Here is a 26,273-nt window from a genome sequence, read left to right as displayed (position 1 = left end):
CTTTGGCCTTTAACTCTCTGTGGCCTTTTAGAAGTGGGTTAGATATTTTCAACGTATTTCTTTTTTCCTTTTGGTTTCAATGTATCTACAGTATGTGGGTTTTTGTTTTCATTTTCTTCTGTCTGGTTGGCTGCTTTCAATTTGCTTTGGGTTGCCGTAGACAAGAGAAAGCGACTCACAAACTCAGTGAATAAAATAAATAGCCTAGGATCCTGTTCTCACAGTGGCCAACCAGATGCGCTCAGAAACCCCACAAGCAGGACCCTAGCACTAAAGCAATTCTCCCCTCCTGCAGTTTCCAGGAACTGCTATTCAGAAGCATTGTTTCCTCAAATTGTGGAGGCAGAGCAGAGCCATCATGCCCAGTAGCCATCAAGAAGCTTCTCCTCCTCCATGAATTGGTCCCATCATCTTTGAAAGCCATCTAAGTCGGTGGCCATCCCTGCGCAGCAGACCTGCAACAATTGTCCTTTGAGCATAGTGTCAACCCATTTGGTAGTAACCTCCCCGCCCTCAAGTTTCAGCCACTGACCATTTAGGGGTGTCTGTATCTGCTGCCCCCAATACATTTTTTGTTTTGAAAAAGTGTCTATACAGAGAGTTTTCTTTCTGAAGACAGAAAACAGCCTCATGCCATCATAATCATAACCGTAATCCCAACTTATTTCGAGCCATTTCAACCACCCAGGTAGCTGCAATTTAGCAACATCGTGCATGTCTCGTTGAGGTGGAAACAAATTGATCTATCACACAGCAACTGCTTTATTCTGGATCTTTGTCGCGAAAAGCAAGGTTGGGTAGGACTCCCCCTGCCCATGCGTATTTCCAAAACAGCAGGTGGGACGTGAGCAGGGGCAGGAATCCAACTGCAGCCAAGCGAAGGCCTTTCTTCTTTCTTAGGGATGCAGGTCCCAGGTCTAGATCCACAGGAGCTCCGTCCTCAACAAGAGCCATCTGCAGCTAAGAGAAGAAGGGGAGAAAGAGGATCAAAAGCGCTCCCTCCCCAGAGAGATGCTGAAGATGCACTTCTTTGCCCCGGCTGTCAGGGGCTGGTCTGAATCAGATGTCAGAGATTGGCCTGACTCCGAAGATGAAGGAATGCAGGCACAGACAGAGCAGCCTCTGACAGAGGAGGAGGAGGAGTATCCCCCCCCCACCTTACACGTTCCCAGAAGCAGAGAGACCAGCAGATTCAGAGGCTGCTCAGCCAGGGGAAGAGCTGGACAGTTTTGAGATAGTAGCTAGGCAACCAGGAGGGAGGGAGCCTTTGGGAGATTCTTAAATCGAGAGTGGCGGGGAAGTCCCTCCCTCCTCTAGAACTTGGAGGACTGAAAGGGTCCAGGAACAACAGAAGCTCAGGGGAGGGACAGGTGGCCGGTGGTGCACTTCTTTCTGCGGAAGGGGACAGGACTCAGAGTGAGCAACTGCCATCCGTGGGGAGGGCGGTCTGATGTTGCTCTCAGTATGTTGTTGTAAATACAACAGACTATAAACCTGACAAAGGCTCGTTACTTCTTATCGGAAGCTACTGGAGGGGAATGGGAAACTGACACTGGCTTTTGACCCTTTATTTTAGATAGATAGGTGACAGATAGATAGAGATACTGGTTCTGTGTACCATTGGGTACCACCAGAAAAAAAGCACTGGTGATTATGATAGTAAGTTATGCCCTTGTAAACTCCAAGCATTTGGAAAATGAGGAAGTGGAAGGTGGAGGACCAAGGCTCCCGTGGTCAAATCCAGCAAGCATTTAGTTGCAGTGGGAGCCTGTGGGACTCCCTGCCACATATCCCTCTCCATTGACAGACTCACAATCACAAGTGCACTTCCAGGCAAAGAGGCTGAGCCTTGGGACGGTGCTGCAGCGGACAAAATCCCGGGGGTAGCTGTTGGCCCGGAAGACATTGCGTGGCACCTCACGGATGTTGGTGTTTTCACAGATTATGTGAGCCAGTGAGACTCGGTTGAGGGCCTGGAGCTGCGATGGGGTGAAGACGCCGGGATTCTCATAATAGAATCTGAGGGGAAAGAGAAAAGGGGTCAGTGCCCTAGCCCCTGGCACCATGAAAGCAAAAGGGGAGCCTGCTGGATCAGGCCAAAAGGGGCCCATCTAGAAGTGGGGATCAGATATCACTGGGCACTACCAATGCTGAGTCATACTGACCAATCTCCTTGTTAAATCTAGATTATAAAACCTCTCCGGTCCTTCTGGTCCATAGATTTAAAACGTTTATTGACATTTCTACACACCCAGTCCAATCTGGGTTTGTTCGAGGGTGAAGAATTACTGATTCAATAAGGATTTTTTTAAAAACATTCTTCCTTTCAGCAGGAAAACATCATCCACTTTAGCAAGCTTCACACTTGATATTTTTAAAGCATTTGATTGCATAGAACCAAATTATTTAATGGAAGTTGTTAAGAAATTTGGATCTGGCCCAAAATTTGTAAAAGCTTTGGAAGGTATTTATTATAGATTACTGTAATTACCTCACGATTAGGTACCGTAAAATAATATGTTTAGTATTTTACACACACACACACACACACATCCCTGCCACGACCCTATTTTTGATAGTCGTGTCATGTTTACACATGTGTACACATTTATGTGTGTACAATTTTGTAACAAGAAAATAAACAATATTTTCTAAAAAACATTTTTGTGCACACAAGCCTACACAGACATGTAGAATGTTGCAGTATATTTTAATCTATTTTTCACTTATTGCTGATTTTATCTTTCATAAAGAATGGTTTTTAATTTTTCCCTTTTTTGTAAACCACTTTGAGGGTTTTTTTTTGTTTTGTATAGATTTTATGAAAATAAATTAAAAGTAAAACAAAATAACCATCTCCTGCTGGGCTTGCCACTAGTTTATGGGCTGTAATTTGCTTGCCTTTGTGATGAAATGGCTTCTGCTTAATTTAGAAGGAAAGTGATGGGTGTACATAAGCTACTTAGGAAGACCAGTCGATTGAAACAGAAAATCACAGAGGTTCTGGGCTTCCTCTGCCTGCTCACCTGTCACCGGTCCGAGTCCTTCGGAACTGGTCTCCGATGATGCACGCGAAGGTAGGACCAACTCTGCCATTCCGGACCAAAGGCTCTGCTACGCCCCCAACCCAGAGGTCAATGTTGTTGGGGGTCTTGTAAAGGCTCATAAACTTCTTGGCCACATCGCGGTTCTGGATGACGGCAGCAAGCTCGTTCTCATTCTGGGGTTGGGAAAGGCCGCAGAGTTGCCGCCAGGCATTGTAACCTGCAGGACAAGCACCAATATCAAAAGCTGGGTTCATTTCAAGGCATCTGAAGTGCAAAAGAGGCACTCTAGCACAGGCAAAGAAGAGCGGAGTGGGGTTTTAGAGGGGCGTTGTTGTTGTAATGCAGCCAACCCAAGGGGGTGGGACCCCTTTCCTGGCGTACAGTCCGTCAGAAAGTTTACTTTTGCTAGGGAATGGGAGCACAACAGCAACAACCCTCCCCACCTGCGGTTTCCAGCAACTGATATTCAGAGGCATCCTGCTTCTGATGGTGGAGACACAGCATAGCTATTGTGGAAAGAGGGGAACAAAGAGTTCCATAGCGCTTCCTCCCAAGGTGGGGTGTGTGACCTAGCTAAGCCTGACAGGACAGCTTACTCTATGGTCTTAACCCCTTCGTGCATTAATTAGAGTTAAACACATTGGTTATATCCTACAAGAAGGCTGTTGGGATGTGAAGAGAGGGCTGTTCTGCTCAGCTCCTGCTTGTGGGCTTCCCATCTGTCAACCAACCATCAGGGCAACTGCGGGGCCACAGGATGCTGGACCAGATGGGCCATTGCTCTGATCCTGCAGGCTCTTCCTAGGTTCTTTGGTTCAGAGTCTCTCTGTCTTCACTGGCCTCCCATACCCATCTCCTGAGAGTTTCTCAAGAGGGGACTGAGGCTCGCCGATGAGCCTTTCAGACATTTCTCTGCACCGGCTGGTCATTGAGCAACAGTCTCCAACATCTGTGCACGCTCTGCTTGCCTTACCTGGGAGGCCGTGATCTCGGCCTCGCTGCATGTTGAGGGAGGGCAAATCCAGTCCACTGCCATTCCTGATCTGTTCAAAGAGTTTGTCCCTGAGAGCATCCACCACCAACTGGTCCGGCCTCACCAGTTTGGCTGGCTTACCCAAGAGGCCTCGGATAAGCGGGTCAATACCTCCTGGAAGAACAAAACATCTGCTTGCAAAATTATGGCTCACAGGCACATTTAGCTGCTGCCTGAGGGACCTCCATCTCCCCCCACCTGCTGCACCTGTAGCCTTTACTGTATTTCCAGACCACAACCTGCCTGCAGCTGTGCAAGTAGGGCACATTTTAGAGTTGGAAGGGACCACAAGGATCATCTAGCCCAGCCTTTCTCAACCTGTGGGTCCCCAGATGTTGTTGAACTACAACTCCCATCACCCCTATCTAGCAAGGCCAGAGCTCAGGGATGATGGGAGTTGTAGTCCAACAACATCTGGGGACCCACAGGTTGAGAACTGCTGATCTAGCCCAACTCCCTGCAATGCAGGAATCTTTCACCCAACATGGGGCTTGAACCCACAACCTTGGGATTAAGTGTCTCATGCTCTACCAACTGAGCTATCCTGCAGGGTTTAACCACTGATTGATGCTACAGCAAGCCCCTTTGAAGGTGGCCTGAAAGAAGGGATTTGACTCCAGTTTGCTTCCTGCCAACAGAGGAAGCAAATGCCCTCAACTGCTCAAGCGAGGTCCTGACAGCGAGCCCTGCTTACCGAGGAAGAATCGGGACCTCACTTTTGCCCACTCCTGATGTCACACACAATCTCAGCTGTGGAGGGTATGTGCTTTGGGGAGATTCGCCATGCGCATCAAAACTAGGACCTTTGCCGGCCAAACTTGGCCTGTGGCCTGGAGGTTCCTGCACTGCTAAGTGTACGGGCTGGCACATATGGGGAGAAGTACCCTAGCCTCAGTCGACGGTCTTTCTGCAATTTGAGATAGATGGAAAAATCATACTGAAAATACCATGTGACGGGGGAAGGACGAGATGATGGAGCTGCCTATTCTACAGGGCTCACGGGGGCAGGGAGGAGAGAGGAAGAAAAAGAAGCCTCTTTCACAGAGGAAGAAAACTCTGGAGGAATTAGAGGGTGGCTTTTGACACAGAACTCCCCAAGGGCACTTTGGGCTCCAGAAAAGGGCTGCTGAGAGTGGAATTGGAGAGAAATATTTTGCCAACTCCCTTCCCCAGTACAGTCGTACCTTGGATCCTGAACGCCTTGTGAGTCAAACATTTTGGCTCCCGAACGCCTCAAACCTGGAAGTGAGTGTTCCGGTTTGCAAACATTCTTTGGAACCCAAACATCCAACTCAGTTTCCGATTGGCTGCAGGAGCTTCCTGCAGCCAATTGGAAGCTGCACCTTGGTTTCCAAACATTTTGGAAGTCGAATGGACTACCAGAACGATTCTGTTCAACTTCCGAGGTACGACCGTATTAAGATCCTAATGACTAATATCAATAATATAAGCACCCACAAACTAGTTGCTGAGCTGGTGATACACTTAAAACGTTAACCTTGTACGTGTAGCACAACACAATGCGTATCACACAACAACGTTGTTGTAGTTGCATGGTCTTCCCTTACAAAAACATACAGATGTGACGGCGCATAATACGACAAGGCTGCACCGCCGTACAGTCAAATCACAAGTCTGCAGTCTGCAAGTCTTTATTCAGAATGGTGTGTACATTGAGCATGAAACGCATTATTCTGTTAAGAATGACATAAAACATATGCAAAATGGTTGGGCCCCAGGACCTCTTTCAGACCTCAGGGCCCCGGAAGTTTGCACCGCCTTCCCCCCTTCTCTTCTTGGACTTGCCCAAGAGGGACATACCTTGCTGAATGATTCTCCATGAAGCAAAAAATTCCTCCTTGAGCGGGGTCTCGCTTTGAAGCTGGTAGCGGCTATCCAAGCGAAACACCACGGGCCGCACTGAGGCATGCCCAAAACGGAAAGCGTTGGTGAAGGAGCTGGCGATTCGCGGGTCCACGGAGTCATTGTAGCCCGTGCTGCGACCCACAAAACGAGGGAATGCGTCACCCAGGAGGGCCGGCAGGTATTCGCTATAGGTGATTTTCTGGAATGTAGAAGCAGAGGAGAGCGTGAAGAGAAACACACACTGAAGTTCTCCCTTAAAACATACTCAAAGAAACCAAAACAGCACAGGCGTAGTGATCCCAGTAGGTCTTGTCCCAATGAGGCAGTTGCAGGTCACCACCTTCCCACAGCTGCCTAAGTCCCCTCCAGGGTTTCTCTCAAGCAATATGAGACTGCGCCTGTGTGTCTGACTTTGCTCTTTTTGCTTCATGCCTCTTCTGGTCCTGGGAGACTGAGGGCGGGGGCAAGGAAAGGAGCTTATAGTAGCAGGAAGGAGAGACACCCATGCCTCTTCACCAGCCAGACTGCCTCCTCTCCTGCCTCTGCTTCTAATCCTGGGATCTTTTCTGCCACAGACTCTTCTTGCTCACCAAGCCCTCCCAGTCTGTTCCGTCTTCTCCCTTGGACCGCTCATTGCCATCCTACTGACAATCCCCAGGCTCTGAGCCTTCTTCTCCTGGGGGTTCCCTTGGGGGTTCCCCAGCTGGTGCCTCCAACCCTTCCTCTGCATCTAGCCAGTCCATGTCATTGGATGTGGCTTGAAGGTTGTGTACAGGCCCTTCCACTCCTCAGTTTATCTCCACAACAACCCTGTGAGGCAGATTAGGCTGGGAGGCAGTGACTGGCTCCAGGTAGAGTAGAGATTTAAACCCTGGCCTCCCAGGTCCAAATAGCCTGAAACTCTAACCACTACACTACACTGCCTTTCTGTCAAGCTTAAACTCCGCTCACTCTGCATACCAAAAAGGGTTTCAGTAGGTGATTGACCTAGTTATTCCAAGAGAATCCCACATGAACTGAGGTTGGTCTTGGTGGGTAACAGAGATAAGAATCTACCCCACCCGCCATACCTCTCCACAGCTAGCTCACCCCATCCCAAACTCATGAACATCAGTAGTCTGGACTGAACACAGTGGGGGCTTTTCCAAACCGGCCTTGCATCTTGACAAGACCTGGCCTCATTCTTAGCGTCACAGGGCTGCTGTCTCAACCAGTACCTGAATTACTGCTCCATTGATTTTCCGGGCTATGTTGTAGATGGTGTCTGAATCCATGTGCGGATTCAGCATCTTCAGCTGAGAGGCCATGCGGTTGTGGAACCTCATGAAGAGCGTCTGCAAGGCAGTTAGACCCGGCATCTCGTTGACACGATTGTCCCCTTGAAGACCCCAGAGAAGAAGGAAGCGTTGTTAGATCCAACCAGCCACCTTGTGCTTGTAAGAAACAACTTGGAAAGCACAGTTTCTCTGCAGGGACAGCATTTTAGCAAGACTTCATCTATCATCTATCATCTATCTATCTATCATCTATCTATCTATCATCTATCTATCTATCTATCTATCTATCTATCTATCTATCTATCATCTAATCTATCTATCTATCTATATCTATCTGCCCATATAGTATTATTATTATTATTATTATTATTATTATTATTATTATTAATATAACTCAAGGTGGTTTATACAAATTGAAACAATGCAGATAAAAGACAAGAAGCTAAAAATATATAAAAGATAAATCAATAAGAGGTAATTAAAGTCTTTTTTGTTTTTGTTTTGTTTCTTTGCCTTTTTTGTTTTTGGTAAAAAAATAAGATGGCAAAAACTAAACAAAAAGAGGTAATTAAACTCTAATAGAATTAAAACAATATAAAATTCATATTAAAATGCAAATAATAAAAACAGTACAGCACTATCAAAAGTCCTCCCTTAAAAAACAGCCAGTCCTCAAAGTCCTGGTAGAATAAAACAATCTTCACCTGCCAGCAGAAGGACAACAAGGAAGGAGCCAGTCTAGCTTCTCTAGGGAGGGAATCCCAAAGTCTGGAAGCAGCCACTGAGAGCATAAAGGCCCTTTTTTGAGTCCCCATTAAGCATGCCTGGCCCCATGGGTTATCTACCCCTTCAAAGCAGGAACCACAGCTAAGGAATCCCTGGCAGATGGTTGTCCAACCTCTGTTTAGAAACCTACAAGGAAGGAGATTCCACCAGTGTCCAAGGTAGACCTGTTGAAAATCTACTACCACCTGGAAGTTCTTCCTAATGTTTAGTGTCTTTTCTTGCCATTTTAATTCCTTGGTTGAGGTCCTATCCCCTGGAGCAGCAGAAAACAAGCGTGCTCCACCTTCCATGTGACGACAGCCCTTCAGATATTTGAAGATGGCTTCCTAATATCTCTCAGCCTTCTTGTCTTCAGGCAAAACATACCCAGCTCCCTCAACTGTTCCTTACAGGTTTCCAGAGGAGCATAGCTAAGTGGGAGAGCACCTGCTCTGCATGCAGCAGGTCCTGGGTTCAAATCCCCAGGTAGGATTGCCTGAAATCCCGGAGAGCCACTGCCAGCCAGTGTAGGGCAGGGGTCAGCAACCTAAGACCAGTGGCCCATGGAGGTCCTTTAACTGGCCCACAAGCTGCTCCCGAACCAAGCTGCCTGCTCAGTGAGTCCACGCGCGCTGTGCTAAACCAGCGCGATGCTGGGATTCACTTCTGCGTCGCTGAAAATTGCATCTGCGCAGGCACCGGAAATCGCGGGCACGTGCGTGATCTGGCCCACGGAGGGATCTCCACTGGTAAACCTTGCCAACCCCTGATGTAGGGCAATACAGTGGTACCTCAGGTTAAGTACTTAATTCGTTCCGGAGGTCTGTTCTTAACCTGAAACTGTTCTTAATCTGAAGCACCACTTTAGCTAATGGGGCCTCCCGCTGCCGCCGCGCCGCCAGAGCACAATTTCTGTTCTCATCCTGAAGCAAAGTTCTTAACCTGAGGTACAATTTTTGGGTTAGCGCAGTCTGTAACCTGAAGCGTCTATAACCTGACGTGTATGTAACCTGAAGCGTATGTAACCCGAAGGTACCACTGTACTGAGCTAGATTGACTTGTGGTTTGACTCAGTAGAAAATACTTTCCTTTTCAAATCAAGAACAATGAGGACCGGAATCTTACTTGGTCTTTAGCCGAAGGACCAAAGCTCTGTGACAGAACATCTGCCTTACATGCAGAATCAGCCCTTCATTTAGAATCATGAGGACTAGCATGTTGGTTTATTTTAAAGGACATGACCATAGTCTGTGCTAGGGAGAAGCTCCTAGGTTCAATCCCAGGCAGGGCTGGGAATATCCCCTCTTTGGAAACCCTGGAGAGCCCTTGCTGCCAGTCAGTGTGAAACAAGGGTCTGATTTAGTAGAAAAATAAACAGACCTACCTGCAAAGAAACAGGGGATTTTTGCTGTCGTGTTGGTTTTATTGCAGAGCTCTGGGAAGCCCGGTGGGTTGCCAAAAGGGAGGTAGGCCAGCCCTTTGTCTGTGTAGTTCAGGTTGACAGCCAGCAGCCCTTGGTTGCTTGAGGTGTTCCTCAGTTGCCTTGCCCAGTCGACTTCACTGGCGTAGACCATGCTGGCGTCAAGGAAGGCCGTCAGAGCGTTGATCTGGTTGCGGATGGCGTAGCCCCCGTTGCAGGCGGGGGCCGCTCTCGTGAAGGCCATGCAGCCTTTGGGGTCTTTCACCGGGTCATTAGGAGGGATCTGCAGCCCCACAAAATAATATTTTTTTAAAAAATGAAATGGAGAGCCAGTGGTGGTCTAGTGGTTAGAGTGGCAGACCTGGGAGGCCTGGGTTCGAATCCTCCCCACAATGGCCATGGGAGTGACGTTTGGCTTTCAGCCTAGGCTACCTCACAGAAGGATAAAATGGGGAGGAGAACTATGTACACCACCTTGAGATCCTTGGAGGAAAAGTGGGATGATAATAATAATAATAATAATAATAATAATAATAATAATGTATGTGACCTTCAATCTGGCTCCCAGTACGTTTCCGAGCACAATTCTAAGTGTTGGTGCTGACCTTTAAAGCCCTAAACGGACTCAGTCCAGTATACCTGAAGGAGTGTCTCCACCTCAATCGTTCTGCCTGGACACTGAGGTCCAGCTTTGAGGGCCTTCTAGCAGTTCCCTCACTGCGAGAAGCCAAGTTACAGGGAACCAGGCAGAGGGCCTTCTCGGTAGTGGCGCCCGCCCTGTGGAACGCCCTCCCATCAGATGTCAAGGAAATAAACAACTATCTGACTTTTAGAAGACATCTGAAGGCAGACCTGTTTAGGGAAGCTTTTAATGTTGAATAGACTGCTGCATTTTAATATTCTGTTGAAAGCCACCCAGAGTGGCTGCGGAAACCCAGCCAGATGGGCAGGGTATAAATAAATTATTATTATTATTATTATTATTATTATTATTATTATTATTATCTGTGATCACACAGGGTGGGGGGCAGGTCCATGCAGAATCTTGTTAGAATAAAGTTATAAACTCAAACAAAATAGCAGCTGGTCCCTGGTGCCCCCCCCCCCAGCCAGCTTAGTCTTCTGAGGCCCTGGGCATTTGGCTGCCCACCCCCTCTTCACAGGCCTGGTGGGGCTTCCCTTCAGGTGTCTAAGCCTTGTCTAAGCTGAACACCAGTCCCTGCAACAACCGCCATGAAGTCTCCACTCGAGAGAGATGAAATTCCTGAGGTCGTCAACCTTTACAGGCCGGTTATCGCATTTGGCATTGTGGTGGGCGGGGGAGGGGGGAGCATCATGGGTGCCCCTCACAAAATGGCTGCCATTGGAGAGGGTGTGTGGCCTAACCCATCAATCAATCAAAATACAAATAAAAATAAAAATAAATACCCTACATGGACAGTTAAAGAAAAATATTTTCTGGAACAGTTACCTATTGAGTTGTTTCTTGTTTTTTTATAACATTTTTTATATGTACTGACAAAATTGTTGCAGAAGCCGCTTTGATACGTTGTATGAAATTGTGATCTACAAGTATATTTTTCTACAAACATAAAATAAAATTTAACACACAGTCAGAAAACAACCCGCTGCCACATCTAAAAGGGCCCGAAAAAGTGGCAGAGCCACAAAATGGTAGTTGGCGTTTGCCCCCCACCCCCCCAGCCCCCAGAGAGAAGCTCTTTGCACCTCTCCTCTGTTCAGAGACCAAAAAGGGAGGGTAGGGATCCAATTCTGGCACCCAGTGATATCGTGCTGTGTTTCAATTATGGATTATTATTATTATTTATCATTTTTAAGGAGGTGCATGCAATGTAGGAGAAGCCGAGTCAGTGCAAGCAGGAGGTGAGCAGGAACAGCAAAGAGTTTCTTGCTCTTTGTGGATTTTGGAGGGGATACAGTGGTACCTCTGGTTACATGCTTAATTTGTTCCGGCTGTCCGTTCTTAACCTGAAACTGTTCTTAACCTGAAGCACCACTTTAACTAATCGGGCCTCCTGCTGCCGCTGTGCCGCCGGAGCACGATTTCTGTTCTCATCCTGAAGCAAAGTTCTTAACCTGAGGTACTATTTCTGGGTTAGCGGAGTTTGTAACCCGAAGCGTATGTAACCCGAGGTACCACTGTATTTAGAGAGACCTTTCGTGGGTGACACGGGGAGGTGCTGGCAGGCCCACTGGATCCTGCTGGTGCCGTGTCGGGGATCCCTGGACTACTGTATCAGACAGGTTGCGTTTCTGGAAAAGGGTAGAACGAACCCTGGACTTTTACGCACCTTGATGGGGAAGCAAGGGGGTGCCTTTGCGCAAGTGTTTTCACAGTCTGCCCCTTTGATGAAGGTGAGAGTGGCCGTGGTACTGGGCCCAAAATCCAAGTCGTGGTCAATAAACTGGCCGTATTGCATGAACATGACCGATCGGAATGGGTCGTCGGTGAGTCTTTTGTCGTTGAAGGCGACAATCTGGTTGGATACCTCCCGGACCTGCAGCAGACGTTACCAAGACATAACAGAGGAACAGAACTTGGTTGCCGATTCCACGCGCCAAGGCTGATGGTTGTAAACTTGCGTACCCTGAGCCTGGACACCCCCAAAAGGCCTCACCCTGATCCAGATCCACTGAAGGGGCCAAAAACACCCCGGCAGTCAAAGTTCAGAAGCTAAAGCGAGGGCAGAATGCGGCAGCACAGTTGCTGGCAGGAGTGAGACCTTGTCAGCTTATAGCACCACTGCTCAGAGATCTGCACTGTCTGCTGATTTATTACCAGGCTAAATTCATAGTTGTGATTCCTGCATTACAGGGGGTTGGTCTAGATGACCCTTGGGGTCCCTACCAACTCTACAGTTCTGTGATTCTATGATAGAAGAACAAAGATTATAACATCCATTATGCCACTTTCCTATCTGCTTTGCCACCTTCCCCCTCTTTCCCTAAAATCCTTCCCTGCCCCCCACTTGGGCTCCAAAAATGGCCCAGAGGTCACCCAAGTAAAATTTTCAAAAAGAAAAAAGAAGAAAATTTTTAAAAGGCTTCTGATCTTCTGGCTGTCACTTACATAAAAGGAATTATTCAAAACCTTCACTCCAGAATGACATCCAACTGATCTACTATCTGTTAGGCAATAATACTTATTAACCCAAATATCTCAAATTAATTCATTTTACTTTCCACACAAAAAGTCCAAAAGGGCTTCTCTAATTATTGTTATTAATAAATGCCTCAGCAATGGTTTTTCTTTAATCAAACATATCAACTTTATCTCCAATAACTTCAACAACTATTCCTCCATACTAAACAACAATAAGTCTTTCTGCCTTTGTCCACAAAAGAGTCTCTCCGCTGTGATCATATATTAAAATAATATTCCATCGTTATTTTCTTGTTATTGATTCATTAATTCACCCATTTTGTATCTTCTGTTCCCATTTCCTGTTGTCATGCTGTGGATTTCCATCCTGATTTTTAAAAAAATCATCCCTTTTCTTTTCCTAAAACCCTGACCCGTTCTGAGCAACTGTTCAGAAATCCGCTTTGCAAAGCAGAGCACAGCTGGGGTTGACTCCTTACCAAGGGCAGGGGGAATCCATAATATGTCTTGTTTTCCGTCCAGCCACGCGGGAGGGATATGCCATCTTCGTACTCTTGCAGAAGCCGCCGGGCATAAGGGCGGTTGTTGGCCCCTAAGGTAGGAATCCTCCTGGAATGTTCCAGAAGGGCCACAGAGATTCATTTTTTAAAAGCAGCAAAGGGGGGGGGGGCGGGAGAGAATCCTATTTTTACTGTATTTATTGCATTTAAATCCCACTCAAGGGGGAGTTCATGGTTTTTCTCCTCCATTGCTAATAGGAACGTAGGAAGCTGCCTTATATGGAGCCAGACCATGGTTCCATCAACTCAATATTGCCTACACTGATTGGCAGCAGCTCTCCAGGCCTTTTCCCCAGTCCTACTGGGAGATGCTGCCAGGGTTTGACCCTGGGACCTCCTGTCCGCAGGGCAGATGCGCTGCCTATACCACTGAACTATGGTCCTGCCTGTGAGCAGGTCACCAAATGAGTTCAGGGCTGGGCTGGGATTTTAACAGCCGACATGCTGGATATAGAAGCTTACCTGTTGTTACATTCTCCTGTAATAGTCCGGAAAGGGCTATTGAAATCACACTGCAATGGGCTCTGTTCTTGCTTGGCACAGCCAGACGCCTTGTAGATAGTTTGCATCTGGCCTGGACTGAGAACATCTGTAGCAGGAAGGAGATGGAAGAGGTCTCAGCTAGGGACACGCAAGGGTTTAATTCGGTTCATGTTTTTAAGTGAGCTGAACAGATTTACTACACCTCTTGCGCTGATAAACCCAGATCGGAATTTTGTGATGCTAACATCAGAAGAGCCTGCTGGATCAGGCCAATGTTCTAGTATCCTGTTCTCACAAAGGCCAACTTAGAGGCCTATGGGAAATTTGCAAGCAAGACCTGAGTGCAACAGAAATTCTCCTTCCTGTGGGTTTCAGCAACTCGTATTCAGACAGAGTAATTGATACATCAAACACAGGGGTCTCGGGGTCACCCAAAAACCAACGTTGTCCGATTCCTTCAAAACCAGTGTCAAAGTTTTGCAGTCGTTTTGTGGTGAAAACCCCATGTTTTGTAGCGCCTCACAAACAGAGTGCTTCATACTTCAAACCCAGGGATTTACAGTTAACACCCAAAAAACCAACATCATCTGATTCACTCAAAAACGACGCTGAACTATGGCAAAGGTTTTGCAGAAAGCACATTGGGTTCAGTCAATCAGTTTATTACAGTCATAGACCAGCAGTCAGAGAATAGAATATTAAGTGGATTAAAAAAAAACCTGATAATTAAAACAGATAAAAACTAAAAACAAATAAAAACATTCAGTAAAACAGACAATTAAAACAATTTTTTTTAAAAAGCACATTGGGTTTGATATATGAAGTACTCCATTTGTGGGGCACACAAAATGTGGGGTTTTTGCTGCAAAACGACTACAAAACTTTGGCGCTGGTTTTGAGGGGATCAGACAATGTTGGGTTTGGGGGTGTTAACTACAAACCCAGGTTTGACATATCAATTACTCTGTTTGTGGGGGGTTTTTTGCTACAAAACGACTATAGAACTTTGGCACCAGTTTCAAGGTGATCCCAGATTTTGGGGTTCATAGTTAAAGAAGCTGGAGTTTATCCTTTTTGCTTCAGGATGAGAACAGAAATCGTGCTCTGGCGGCGCGGCAGCAGCAGCTGGAGGCCCCATTAGCTAAAGCGGTGCTTCAGGTTAAGAACAGTTTCAGGTTAAGTACGGACCTCCGGAACGAATTAAGTACTTAACCTGAGGTACCACTGTGTATATATATATATATATATATATATATATATGGATAAAATGCTTTTTGAAAAGCATACCTTGAGATTAACAATGTATTTCATATACAGTTGTTTCCACCAGGGGAGAAAATGGATTGAATGACCGCACATGTTTGGTCCTGTTTCCTCTTTCTAAAGCAGGCTCCTGTGCCTCATTGACTAAGCATCTTTCGCGTGACCTGTGGCCGGCACCCTTTCACAACCCCAGTCTGGGAAAATGGAAGTGGCTTGTGCAGATCCCTTTCACGTAGTTTCTAAGACGTGCCTGGGATGGGAGTGGGGGCTGCCCAACACTAGGGAGATGGTAAACACGCCAGTTTCAGTTTCTCTCAATTTCTGATTTTCCAAGCCGCAAGTTCAGTTCCCTACATGTCCACATCAGTTGGTGACTTATTTATTTTTTAAGTAAGCCGCATGAAAACCCACCGGCATTCTAGTTCTCGTTATTCATGACACACAGCTTTCTGTAAGCAATTTTGCTCCATATAACACACGCACCTTTGTGGAAAGCATATTTCTCTTATCATAACGCAAGTGCTTCTTTGACAAACTGGTGCAATAAGGAATGACAATCACAGAATCATAGGGTTGCAAAGTTGGAAGGGACCCCCGAGGGTCACCCCCCTGCAATAGGACTTGGGGGGGTTTGACTAATTAAAACAAAATTGGCGCAAGGTTTGAAGCCTAAAGGATCTTTTTCAGCTGACAGGAATATTACAGCTAAAAAGGAAAACAGAGGACTCCCCTCACACTATCAAACTTGTTGATGAGCATAAACTGCAGACTGTAAATGGTCTCCCTCAGGGAGGAGGGGTTGGGGACTCCCCTTCGCTGGAGATTTTAAGCAGAGGTTGGGTGGCCATCTGTCATGGATGCTTTAGCTGAGATTCCTGCATCGCAGGGGGTTGGACTAGATGACCCTCAGGTTCCCTTCCAACTCTACAATTCCATGATTCTCTACAAATGGCTGTCTGGGATAGGAACTTGTGTTATTTGGTTGCTGTCTAAACTCCATCTTCTAGACTGCCTCTCAGCCTAATGAACCTCACAGGGTTGTTGGGAGGATGAAATGGAGAAGGAGGAGGTCCATGTACATTACCTTGAGCTGCTTTGGAGGAAAAGGTGGGAAATAAATGTGATAATTAATATAAACAAACAAAGTGTGCATAATTTTGCACACTTTGGCCTAGCGTATGCAATTGCGCACACACAACTTAGCTGGAGATTAGCTGCAGAACTGAAATCTGGATCTCGTGCATTGACGGACAGTGTGTGAAATAGGCTGGTTCATCTTGAAACAAGAAGTGCACCTGGTTCCTCCTCCATCACCTACCTGTGATGTTGAAATCCCCGGGGATTGCTGGCTGCAGCTTCTGTTTCAAGAGGGCCCAGGTGACGTGCATGGTGTCGGCTGCTTTCACCGCCTCCTTGGTTCTTCCCACGGGCTGCTTGAAGGAGACCAGGAGATCTGTGGGGTTGACCTTCTCTCTCTGCAGCTTCTCATTTAAGCTGGAGGGCCGGAAAACAGTTGAGTGAAGCTTTGTCACGCAACAACACTTGAAAGCATAATTCATTATATTGTTGTTGGTTGCTGGGGTCAGTCTGGATGATGCCCTGAGCACCTCTTAATTCTTGGTCTCCTGTAATAAGTGAGGGTTAGATTCTAATAGAGGATTCTATTGTTGAACTAGCCAGAAAAGTTTCTTTGTAAGACTTTAGCTCCTGCCATCATGGCTATTTCAAGCACAATACCATAATGACTTTCTGATTATCTTATAATAAGCCTCCAACCATGTCTAAAATTAAGTGGCACAGAAATTCTGTTAAATGATAGTTTAATGCAATTTTATTGATTATTGATTGCATCACTTTGATCTTGCAGGGCTTCTGTTCCTTTTTGACAGGGGCATGGCAAGCAGATATACAGGAGGAGTAGCCTTCCCCGGTGTGTGAAGGATTTCTTGGAGGATTTCTGCTCGAATTTCCACCTGAAACACAATGCAGCAACTCTCCAGCAAACTGGGGACAGTTGGCAGAGAAAGCAGAAGAGAACCAGTAAGGTTGTCAACTTACCTGCTCCTACACCTTTAACAGCAGCCTGAGTTGCCCACTTCTCCTTTTAACAATTATCTGATCTGTCAACACTAGCAGTTGAAACTTTATGTGGTATGGAGTAAAGGACAAGCACTTTGCCACCGTTGCTGTTAAATGCACAGGAGCAGGGGCCAGGAAAAGAGCTGGCAACCTTAGGCACCCAGTTTGCTCATGGGCAGCGGCGTTATGACCCTTGCCATCGTGGCCACACCCAGATCCTTCTCATGTAAATCGGCACCGTCCTGTGAAACGCAGAATCATAGAATTGTAGAGTTGGAAGGGACCAATAAGGGTCATCCAAACCAACCCCCTGCTATGCAGGAGCCACAGCTAAAGCCACTGTGACTGTGTGGAGAAGGGAGGAGACGCAGCCCTCACCGTTGCTGGGTGCGTTTGTAGGCATCTTCGACCAGCTGTTTTGCTTCTTCCACACTCCTCAGAAGGTCTGAGGTGTCTAGAATCTTCCCAATGGCTGCAACAAGAGAGAGAGAGACCATCCCTTAGTCTGGGTTTGTCCAAGAGGAGAATCTTGCATCAAATGCCTCCATTTAAAACCAAGGGGTGTCATTTGCACCTCCCACTTAGAACAAAAAGCTGCAGCATAATTGCTAACAGGAGTGAGATATTGTCAGCATACCTGGGCTCAGAGAGCTTGTTTGAGGCCTGGGGCTGGGAGTCCTGTTCTTGGCATGACTGTGTAAGTCTGGCAGGCCCGGGGGGGGGGGGGGCAGAACAACATAACCCTCCGAGGCCGAGGGCAAGTGTGCCCAGCTGCCCCCGGTTCTGCACGGTCCTGCTGTACTGGTTGCCAATTTGATACCAGGCAAAGTTCAAGGTGGTCCTATTAGTATACAGTGGTACCTTGGTTCTCAAACTTAATCCGTTCTGGGAGTCTGTTCAACTCCCGAAACCATTCAGAAACCAAGGCGTGGCTTCTGATTGGCTGCAGGAGCTTCCTGAAGTCAATTGGAAGCCGCGTCGGACATTCAACTTCCGAAAAACGTTCACAAACTGGAACGCTTATGTCCGGGTTTGTGATGTTCAGGAGCCAATTTGTTCGACACCTAAGCTGTTTGAGAACCAAGGTACCACTGTACATGTATAAAGCTTTTGGGACCAGCTTACCTGCAAAACTGCCATACCCCACATATGCCCACTCAAGCGCTTTGATCTCCGGAACTAGCATGGTTACAGGTGACACATAATACCTGAACTGCATTTGTAAGAATTCAGTCTTTTAGTGTGGCAGCACCTCTACACTTTGGAACTCCCTGCCTATTGAAATCAGGCAGGCACCTTCACTGTACAAGTGCCACATAATTCCCATTCTGCCTTTGTAAGAATGTATTTCACATACTAATGGCAACACCTTGGACTTGACTTGGGAGCAGATCAGCGATCAGCGTAGCTCTCTGAGCAGAGCTGTTCTATGCTGACAGGGTTGCCAGCTAAGCAGGAAAAAATGTCTTGGTCTGCTCTAAGGAGTTTAACAGCAGCCTGATAGGCAGAAATCAGCAGGCGAGGCTTCTCCCTGCGCAAAGAGAAGTAACATCGCCTGCTAACCCATTCAAAGCACAGGAGCTGGGTCCAGTTTAAAAGTTGGCCATTTTAGACATGGCTTTCTCCCAGAGAATCTTGGGAACTGTGGTTCAGCAAGACAGTTCTCTGTTATACAGGTGCCCAGAACTCCATTACAGAATGACAGTTCTCCGGAGGCTTGGATGCTGTAGAGGCAGCATGAAAAGCAAATTTCCAGTTAAGGGCAGCAGCTAAGCCACAGAAGGTTTGGAGAGGATCCGAAGGACTCATCCCTCTGGCAGACTGTAACATGCTGCTAGGCGGGTCCCATAAGCAAATACAGGATGCACAGCTTAGAACGATTTCAGAAGGTTGCAATTGTTTCCATGGCGGGCGGGGAGGGAAACAGAACACCAACTGCAGAGGAACAGCTGGTGCAAAGTGATCCAGTGAGAGAGTGCATTGCAGAAGTGCATTGCAAAACTCAGAGAAGTGGGAATTTCAAAGGATGTTTTTGTGTTTCATTTCATGGGTCGTTTCAACTATGTAGGCCTCTAACAGCAAAATGTTCTCCAGAGAGAAAAAAGAGTGGAGTCCCCTGAGGAAACCTGGCACAATTTCTGGATTGGGGGGGGGGGCAGGGGAGCAGGACTGATGCAGCAGGTATTTGCACACATTGTTCAGAAACAGGTCGAATTACAGACCTTCTGGCAGCTACAGGTTGCAACACACAGGAAATTTGAAGGTTTCCTTGAAGCAACTGAAATTCTTCTGTTGACAGATTTATCCCTGGCCATTCTGCAGAATGTTTCGGGCTGTTTGGGAGCAGTGCTGGATTTATTGCACAAATTATGAAAACTTCCAACTGAGGACCCAGATAACAAGAGGCCTGAAACACCTTTTTTTGTTTCGTTTGCAAAATTTCAAGTTTATGTAATTGCTATTTTTAAAAGGAAAACATACTCCAAATCAGACTTTACCATTCTGATATGACAATATATATATATACACACCTACTGGCTGCAGAAATATTTGTTGTTAAATATTTATAAATCTGTGCAGAAATGAGTTGTCTTATATGCTAAGCAACAAACAGATAACAACACAACAAATTATATTGGTCAATCAAATACAGATTACAGCCAAAAAAAAAACAGAAAAAGAAAAGATGTAAACAAAGAATATCAGAAACAAATTAAAACATTTGTGATAAAATCCTTGTAATGTGTAGAGCATGTATACATGGGTGACTCTTATCTCAGAGCACAAAAGTGGACTCAAGGACTTTCTTGAGTTGGGACGTTTTTATCGCAAACTTTGCTGCATTGAGCATGACTGGTTTGACCGAGCAAGACGGTCAACAAGATTTTGTTGATGTCACTGAGGGTGACAAGAAGAAGGGGTCAGCAACCTTTTTCAGCCATGGGCCGGTCCACTGTCCCTCAGACCATGTGGTGGGCCGGACTATATTTTGAAGAAAAATATGAACGAATTCCTATGCCCCACAAATAACCCAGAGATGCATTTTAAATAAAAGGACACATTCTACTCATATAAAAACACCAGGCAGGCCCACAAATAACCCAGAGATGCATTTTAAATAAAAGCACACATTCTATTCATGTAAAAACACCAGGCAGGCCCACAAATAACCCAGAGATGCATTTAAAATAAAAGGACCATTCTACTCATGTAAAAACAAGCTGATTCCCAGACCATCTGAGGGCCAGATTTAGAAGGTCCCTGGGCCTTAGGTTGCCTACCCCTGCACGAGGGTCAAGGAATTTCTTTAAGTATTTAGCCCTTAGATTTTCATACAGCTTACAAAATAGCGTATAGTGTTTGGTTTCCTCCACTGACTGGCACCCGAAGATGCGGAATCACTGTTCTCTAGGGATATTTTTGTATCGTCCATCCAGAAAGTTAATTTTGATTGTCTGGAACCTTAAATGCCATGCAAAACAAAGGGGAAGTACCGGTAATCTCAGGCAAATATTTCTCTATTTCGAGCTCAGTTTTTACAATGGGATAGATGGTAAAAAATCTAGATGCCTTTTTACAGCTTCCATATCCCTTCTAGCAAATAATTCCTGCAGATGCTCTTTATTGAATCTTTGACTACACTGCTACATGCTAAGCAGGAAACCTCCAGGTACTTTCATTTAAAAGCCTCTCAAATGCAAATGGACTTATTGCAAGATGAGTATTCCAGTGAGATTGCTGCTTGTGTATGCAAATATCAATGTCCTATTTTTCATTGTGCTTTCTGTTCCAATAATGCACTTTAAAAGATACTGCTATGGGGGCCTCTTAACCTTGAAATAGTTTAGGGCATCAGAATGTCTTGATCTGGTCCTGTTAAGGGGGCGGGAGGATAGGTGGGTTAACAAAACCCAGAACACTCTCCAAATATAATTATTTTTAAAAGCAATAGCAAAAAGAGAAGCAAGGGCCTTACCACGGAGAGGAAGATCTGTTGCCTGGAGAGATTTCGTGGCCACCAGGCATCCCAGGAGAACAAGGAGCAGCTGTGCACCTTGGAGAGCGAGAGAAAGAGGACAATTTTATTTGGCCAAATTTTTTTTAAAAATGTTTCAAGAGCAGTTTCCTTCAGTGCATGACTGTTTCTTCATCAGCAGACCTGTGAAAGCCCCACCTGCTCCAACATTTCAGTCTCACCCCCCACCCGAAAGAGCAAACGCAGGCAGAGATTTGTATAACATTTAGAAAGCATTATCATTGAAATAGGAGATTAGTTTTCTGACTCGCCTAGAATTTAGGACCAGAAAGCATTTGGAGGGGTAAGGACCACTCACCTGACATCTTTGACGCTTCTGCTCATCGGTGGCTTGGACACCAACACTTTTATACCTGGACACACCCCTCGGATGGCAGGAGGAACTGCCCGCAGGAGCTGGATTGGTGGAGGAAAGGCCACACCCCCTTCTATGCCCCACCCCCTTGAGATGCTCTGACTGCTGTATGAAGCCCCACCATGCTTTGTTCCAGGAATGCAGATTTCAAGCTCTGCCCAGCTGTGGGGGAGGCCAGTCTGTGGCCAAAGGGTTGCTCCCAGGTCATTTGGAGCCGCAGGAATTGGGGTGTTGCCTCACTGCTCCTCAAAACTAATTGCTGAGTGTGATTGACGATTGCAGCCGGGGTACATGATGCTCTGCAGGCTTCGCCACTGGAATTGAGTAACTCTGTGTCCCGGAGTGTTTCCTCACCAAAGGCTTCCTGGGACTGAGCTGTGCCAATTTCGCACTGTGATCTAATTTTGTAAAGTCTTGTTAAGGGATATTTTAAGGGAAACGGTGAATCTGTTTGAAAGGAAAGAAAGAGCTTGTTTTGAGAATATGAAAGCATCTGGATAAGACAGTGGCTAACCCCCTACCTTTAACAACAACTTTCTTCTTCCCCTTGTTGAAGATGGGGACATTTGCCAGCCACCAGTCTGCAGGGACCTCATCTATTCTTCAATAATCCTTAAAGATTATAGAAATAATAATAATAATAATAATAATAATAATAATAATAAATAAATAAATAAATAATTATTTATACCCTGCAACTCTGGACAGCTTACAGCACATAAAAAACTGCAAAACAGTAGACATTAAAAATTTCCTGATACAAGGTTTCCTTCAGATGTCTTCTAAAAGTCAGATAGTTGTTTATTTCCTTGACATCTGATGGGAAGGCGTTCCACAGGGCAGGCGTCACTACCGAGAAGGCCCTCTGTATTGTTCCCTGTAGCCTCGCAGTGAGGGACCTGCCGGAAGGTCCTTGGAGCTGGACCTCAGAGACTCTAAGATTACACCCGCAAGCTCCTTTAGTATCCTTCGCTACGCTTGGGTGCAGCTCATCAGGCTCTGGAGTTCTGAATTCACTTAAAGTAGCTAGTTGTTCCCTTGCCACCACTTTTCCTGTGTTGGGCTGCAGTTTCCTCCTTGCATCATTTATTCTGTAATCACCAGGTTGGACACTGCTTTCCTTTTGGGTGAAGACAGAGGCGAAGTACTGTAGGTTCTCAAATATAAGATGGGGGACACCTGAATTGCCAGTAGTACACGTGAAAAGGATCGAAGGGTCTAAGTCAGGGGTCAGCAACCTTTTTCAGCCGTGGGCCGGTCCACCGTCCCTCAGACCATGTGGTGGGCCAGACTGTATTTGGGAAAAAAAATATGAACGAATTCCTATGCCCCACAGAGACGCATTTAAAATAAAAGCACACATTCTACTCATGTAAAAACACCAGGCAGGCCCCACAAATAACCCAGAGATGCATTTTAAATAAAAGGACACATTCTACTCATGTAAAAACACGCTGATTCCTGGACCGTCCACGGGCCAGATTGAGAAGGCGATTGGGCCGCATTCGGTCCCCGGGCCTTAGGTGCCTACCCCTGCAGGAGGGTCAAGGAATTTCTTTAAGTATTATACATAATAATGTGGCATGCATCAAAATGAAGAGAAATGTTTCGTGCACCTGCATGTGCCCCTACCTTATGCAACCCGTGTCAATTTAAAATAATAGCAGAGTTCCCAAGTAACAACAACTCTTTCCAGCCAGGAGAAATCGAGGAAAATCATTTTGAACCTTCAGGGGTATGTTAAAAAACATTGCTTCGGATTTGTGAAAATTCACGATCATATAATGAAATAATTCAATTTCCAGATACTGCGGAAGTGAAGGTGGTGAAGGAAGAACTGATTGAGTTACAAAATGACATTGAGCTGAAGTCAAAGTTTAAGGAATTATAATTGTGTTGTTATCTTCCTTAGAGGGTTGTGCAAAGTGCTCTTCTGAACAATGCTTTTTGTTGGCAAGGGTAGAAGGCACGGGGGATGAATTTAAGAAACCAAGGGATGGTGGCTTGAAAACATTTGGGAACCGCTGTTCTAGATGTATTTTCCTGTTTACATATTCTGTTAGCCATCAACTAAGAACCTTTCCCACCAAATCTGAAACACTATTTTATATGCAATAAATTAACCACAGTTGAAACCAACAGGAAAGCTCAGTCAGTAGAGCATGAGAATCTCAATCTCAGGGTTGTGGGTTTGAGCCCCACATTGGGCTAAAGATTCCTGCATTGCAGGGGGTTGGACTAGATGACCCTCATGGTCCCTTCCAAGTCTATAATTCTATGAATTCACCTCCAGGCCTTTTAATTCCCCCTCTTACATTCCAGTTCCTTATACGTAGATTGTTGAGAGCCAGTAAGTAACCTTGTACATTTCTGTAAGATCAAAAATCGTCTATTCGAGTACCTGTGGCTGATCTTAGTTATGATTATTTTACAAATTTTTTTCTTTAATACAAACTCTCCTGAAGGGTTATCCTGGTGATTCACCGTTTCCATGCATGCGCATAACATCATTTGGAGCGTCTGCGCATGAGAGAAGGGCGAAATCTGGAAGTAACATGTTCTGTTACGTCTGGGTCGCTGCAGAGTAAACCCGAAAACGCTCAACCTGAAGCTACTTCAACCCGAGGTATGACTGTAATAATACATTTTGGGAGGATTAAAGCTCTATCCAGGAATGGAGCTAGGAATCTCAGCAGCCATTTCCCCCAGGCCATATCCCCACCTTTGCAGCATATTCTATTGCACGGATGTTCGCGTAATACAGGGAATTGTCACAAGCCTCAATTGGCACCTTTCCATTGCTATTTCATAGTGCTAGAGTTGCCACATGAATTTCTGCTGCAAGATTCTGCTCCAAAACAATGTATTGCTTTAATTAATTTAAAGCAATAGACATGTTGTTTTAATTAATTAAAAATTAAATTTATTTAATTAATTGCAATAATCAAGTCATTTGGGCTGGATCCAATTATAGCACATGCAGTTCTGGTTAGTCACCAGAGCACACTCCCAGCATAATGAAGTTTATGATTGTTAAATTTTGGATTATATTCTAACTACTAATTCATTTATCATACTTATTAGCCACATGTTGCAGCTGTATTTGAGCAGATTATTCTGTACTGCAACACAGGGGTTTTGTTTTTGTTACACATTGAAAGCGCAAGAGCAGGCTAAGTTGTGTTTTCTATTCAGATGGCAACACTGTCTTTTAGCTCCTTCTCCTTCTCTCACCATGTCTCATTCCATCATCAGTCTGAGTTCATTCTTTTAAAAAGGCAAGCAAAACAACATAATATATTATCATGTACTGAGATTTATAACTAGATAATGCTGTTTCTTACTTTGTACGGCTGTGCATGCAGGGCCAGTACCAGGCAATTTTGCATCCTAGGCAAGACTCGCACTCCTCCAAAATAACTGCTGACTTCAATTTTCTAAAACAAATATCATAGAAAAATTGAAAAAGCATTCAAGTCGAAGTTGCTGAATTTATTTTAAATTGCAAGAATAAGTAATGCAACAATATTTGATTATCTTTCTCAAATACAAAATAACATGTTTCAGTGCGGAAATTGCATTGAATAACTTGTGAATTGTGATGTAAAAAATTTAAGTCCCTTAAAAGATTCGGTGCCCATTCCTTTGCAAATTTCGTCACCAATTCCTTCAGGTCAGGTGCTGATGTTTGGACATGTTCAGTGGATATAGTTGCCAAGCCAACTAGTCTCTTTAGCAACATTGCTGAGCGTATGTAAGGTTTTGCACATTTGGGCTCTGAGAAATGTCTTTCACCACTTGCCACTGGCACTGGAAGTGTGAGAAGGATCCTTAGAGCAATAGAAACATTAGGCAGATTATCCAGGAGTTCTTGCTGTAATATGAAGATATGTAATAAATAATAATAATAATAATAATAATAATAATACGTAATATGAAGTGCTCCTTGTAGTGGCATGGTCTTTGGAAGTCTTTCAGCTATTGCTATAAGTTCACAGCACAGATCTTCAGCCTCAACATCTTTGTTTCCATTGCGCACCAATGGAACACATTCTTTGCTCTTCCAAATCATGGCACCATTCTAGCCATCAGCCCCCTTGACTTCTGGTGCTGGTGGCAATGACACTAACCTAAGAGTCTAATATTGGAGTGGATACCTGGATGAGTTGCTGGCCAAGTGGGTCAGGTGGATGAGGCCAAGCAGCTGAACACCAGGCATCACAATGATGTCAGGTGGCCCACGCAGTTTGGATAGCCAGTGTGGCACAGTGGTTGGAGTGTTGCACTTGGACCTGGGAGACCAGGGTTCAAGTCCCCACTCAGCTATGAAGCTCACTGCAATACCCTTGGACAAGCCACTGCGTCTCAACCTGGCCTACCTCACAAGGTTGTTGTGGGGATTAAATGAGGAGAGGTGAGAAACATGCACGCCACTTTGAACTTCTTGGAGAGGATGGTGCAATATAGATCCAATCAATCAATCAATCAATCAATCAATCAATCAATCAGTGAAACCATGTGGGCAAAGGGACTGTGCTTTGCCAACCCCACCAATTAGATGATTGTTGGGAATTGCCACCCTACCTCCTTTGGGCCTAGCCAAAGCTTCACACGTTCCACGCCTGGCATCATATTCGCATGGCTTGACCAAAAAAGTCAGGTGAGTGGGGGGGTTCGCCGCTGCTGATCTGAACACAGAGCAGTTTCAGAGATGGAGTGTTGACCTTCAAATGCAAGGGCATCCCATTCCAAGGGCATTTCCTTTGTAGGTGGGAAGCCCCTGGTCCAGCCCATGCTGCAAAACTGGAAGTGATCTCTTCCCGAAACCCTTGTGAGATGTTGGTGGTGTTCAGAGAAGACCATAACAGTCCCATTGGATAATGAGCCTGACAGAGCAAATGCAATTGATTCAAAGCAATTGCAACATTTAATTTTCAGTTCCCTGCAAAGCAACGGTTGATTGGG

The 26,273-nt window shown here is 45.6% G+C and overlaps 1 protein-coding gene across 1 annotated transcript; it reads right to left on the bottom strand.

Moving 5' to 3' along the window:
* Positions 1-742: 742 nt before the first annotated feature.
* Positions 743-21,380, bottom strand: LOC308464583 (eosinophil peroxidase-like). Its single transcript, XM_080984009.1, has 14 exons — positions 21,252-21,380; positions 20,894-20,971; positions 17,296-17,389; positions 16,157-16,332; positions 13,555-13,681; positions 13,012-13,141; positions 11,721-11,927; positions 9,373-9,691; positions 7,164-7,324; positions 5,902-6,145; positions 4,021-4,194; positions 3,027-3,264; positions 1,814-2,019; positions 743-960 (listed from the first exon to the last, which is right to left on the bottom strand). Exons 1-14 carry the CDS (start codon positions 21,256-21,258, stop codon positions 941-943), a joined length of 2,181 nt encoding a protein of 726 aa, XP_080840135.1. The 5' UTR covers positions 21,259-21,380; the 3' UTR covers positions 743-940.
* Between the last annotated feature and the right edge of the window lie 4,893 nt (positions 21,381-26,273).

The sequence above is a fragment of the Podarcis pityusensis genome, assembly GCF_964106645.2.
Source record: "Podarcis pityusensis genome assembly, chromosome: 15".
NCBI classification, from domain to species: domain Eukaryota; kingdom Metazoa; phylum Chordata; class Lepidosauria; order Squamata; family Lacertidae; genus Podarcis; species Podarcis pityusensis.
Note: the sequence above shows the minus strand (reverse complement) of the source record. Positions and strands in the feature narration are given on the sequence as shown.

Coding starts and splice junctions, on each gene's coding strand:
- LOC308464583 (XM_080984009.1), bottom strand. Junction 9,692..11,720: donor CCCCTTGCTTCCCCATCAAG/GTGCGTAAAAGT, acceptor GTGGGGCTGCAG/ATCCCTCCTAATGACCCGGT. Junction 4,195..5,901: donor ATGGAGAATCATTCAGCAAG/GTATGTCCCTCT, acceptor TTGTTCTTCCAG/GAGGTATTGACCCGCTTATC.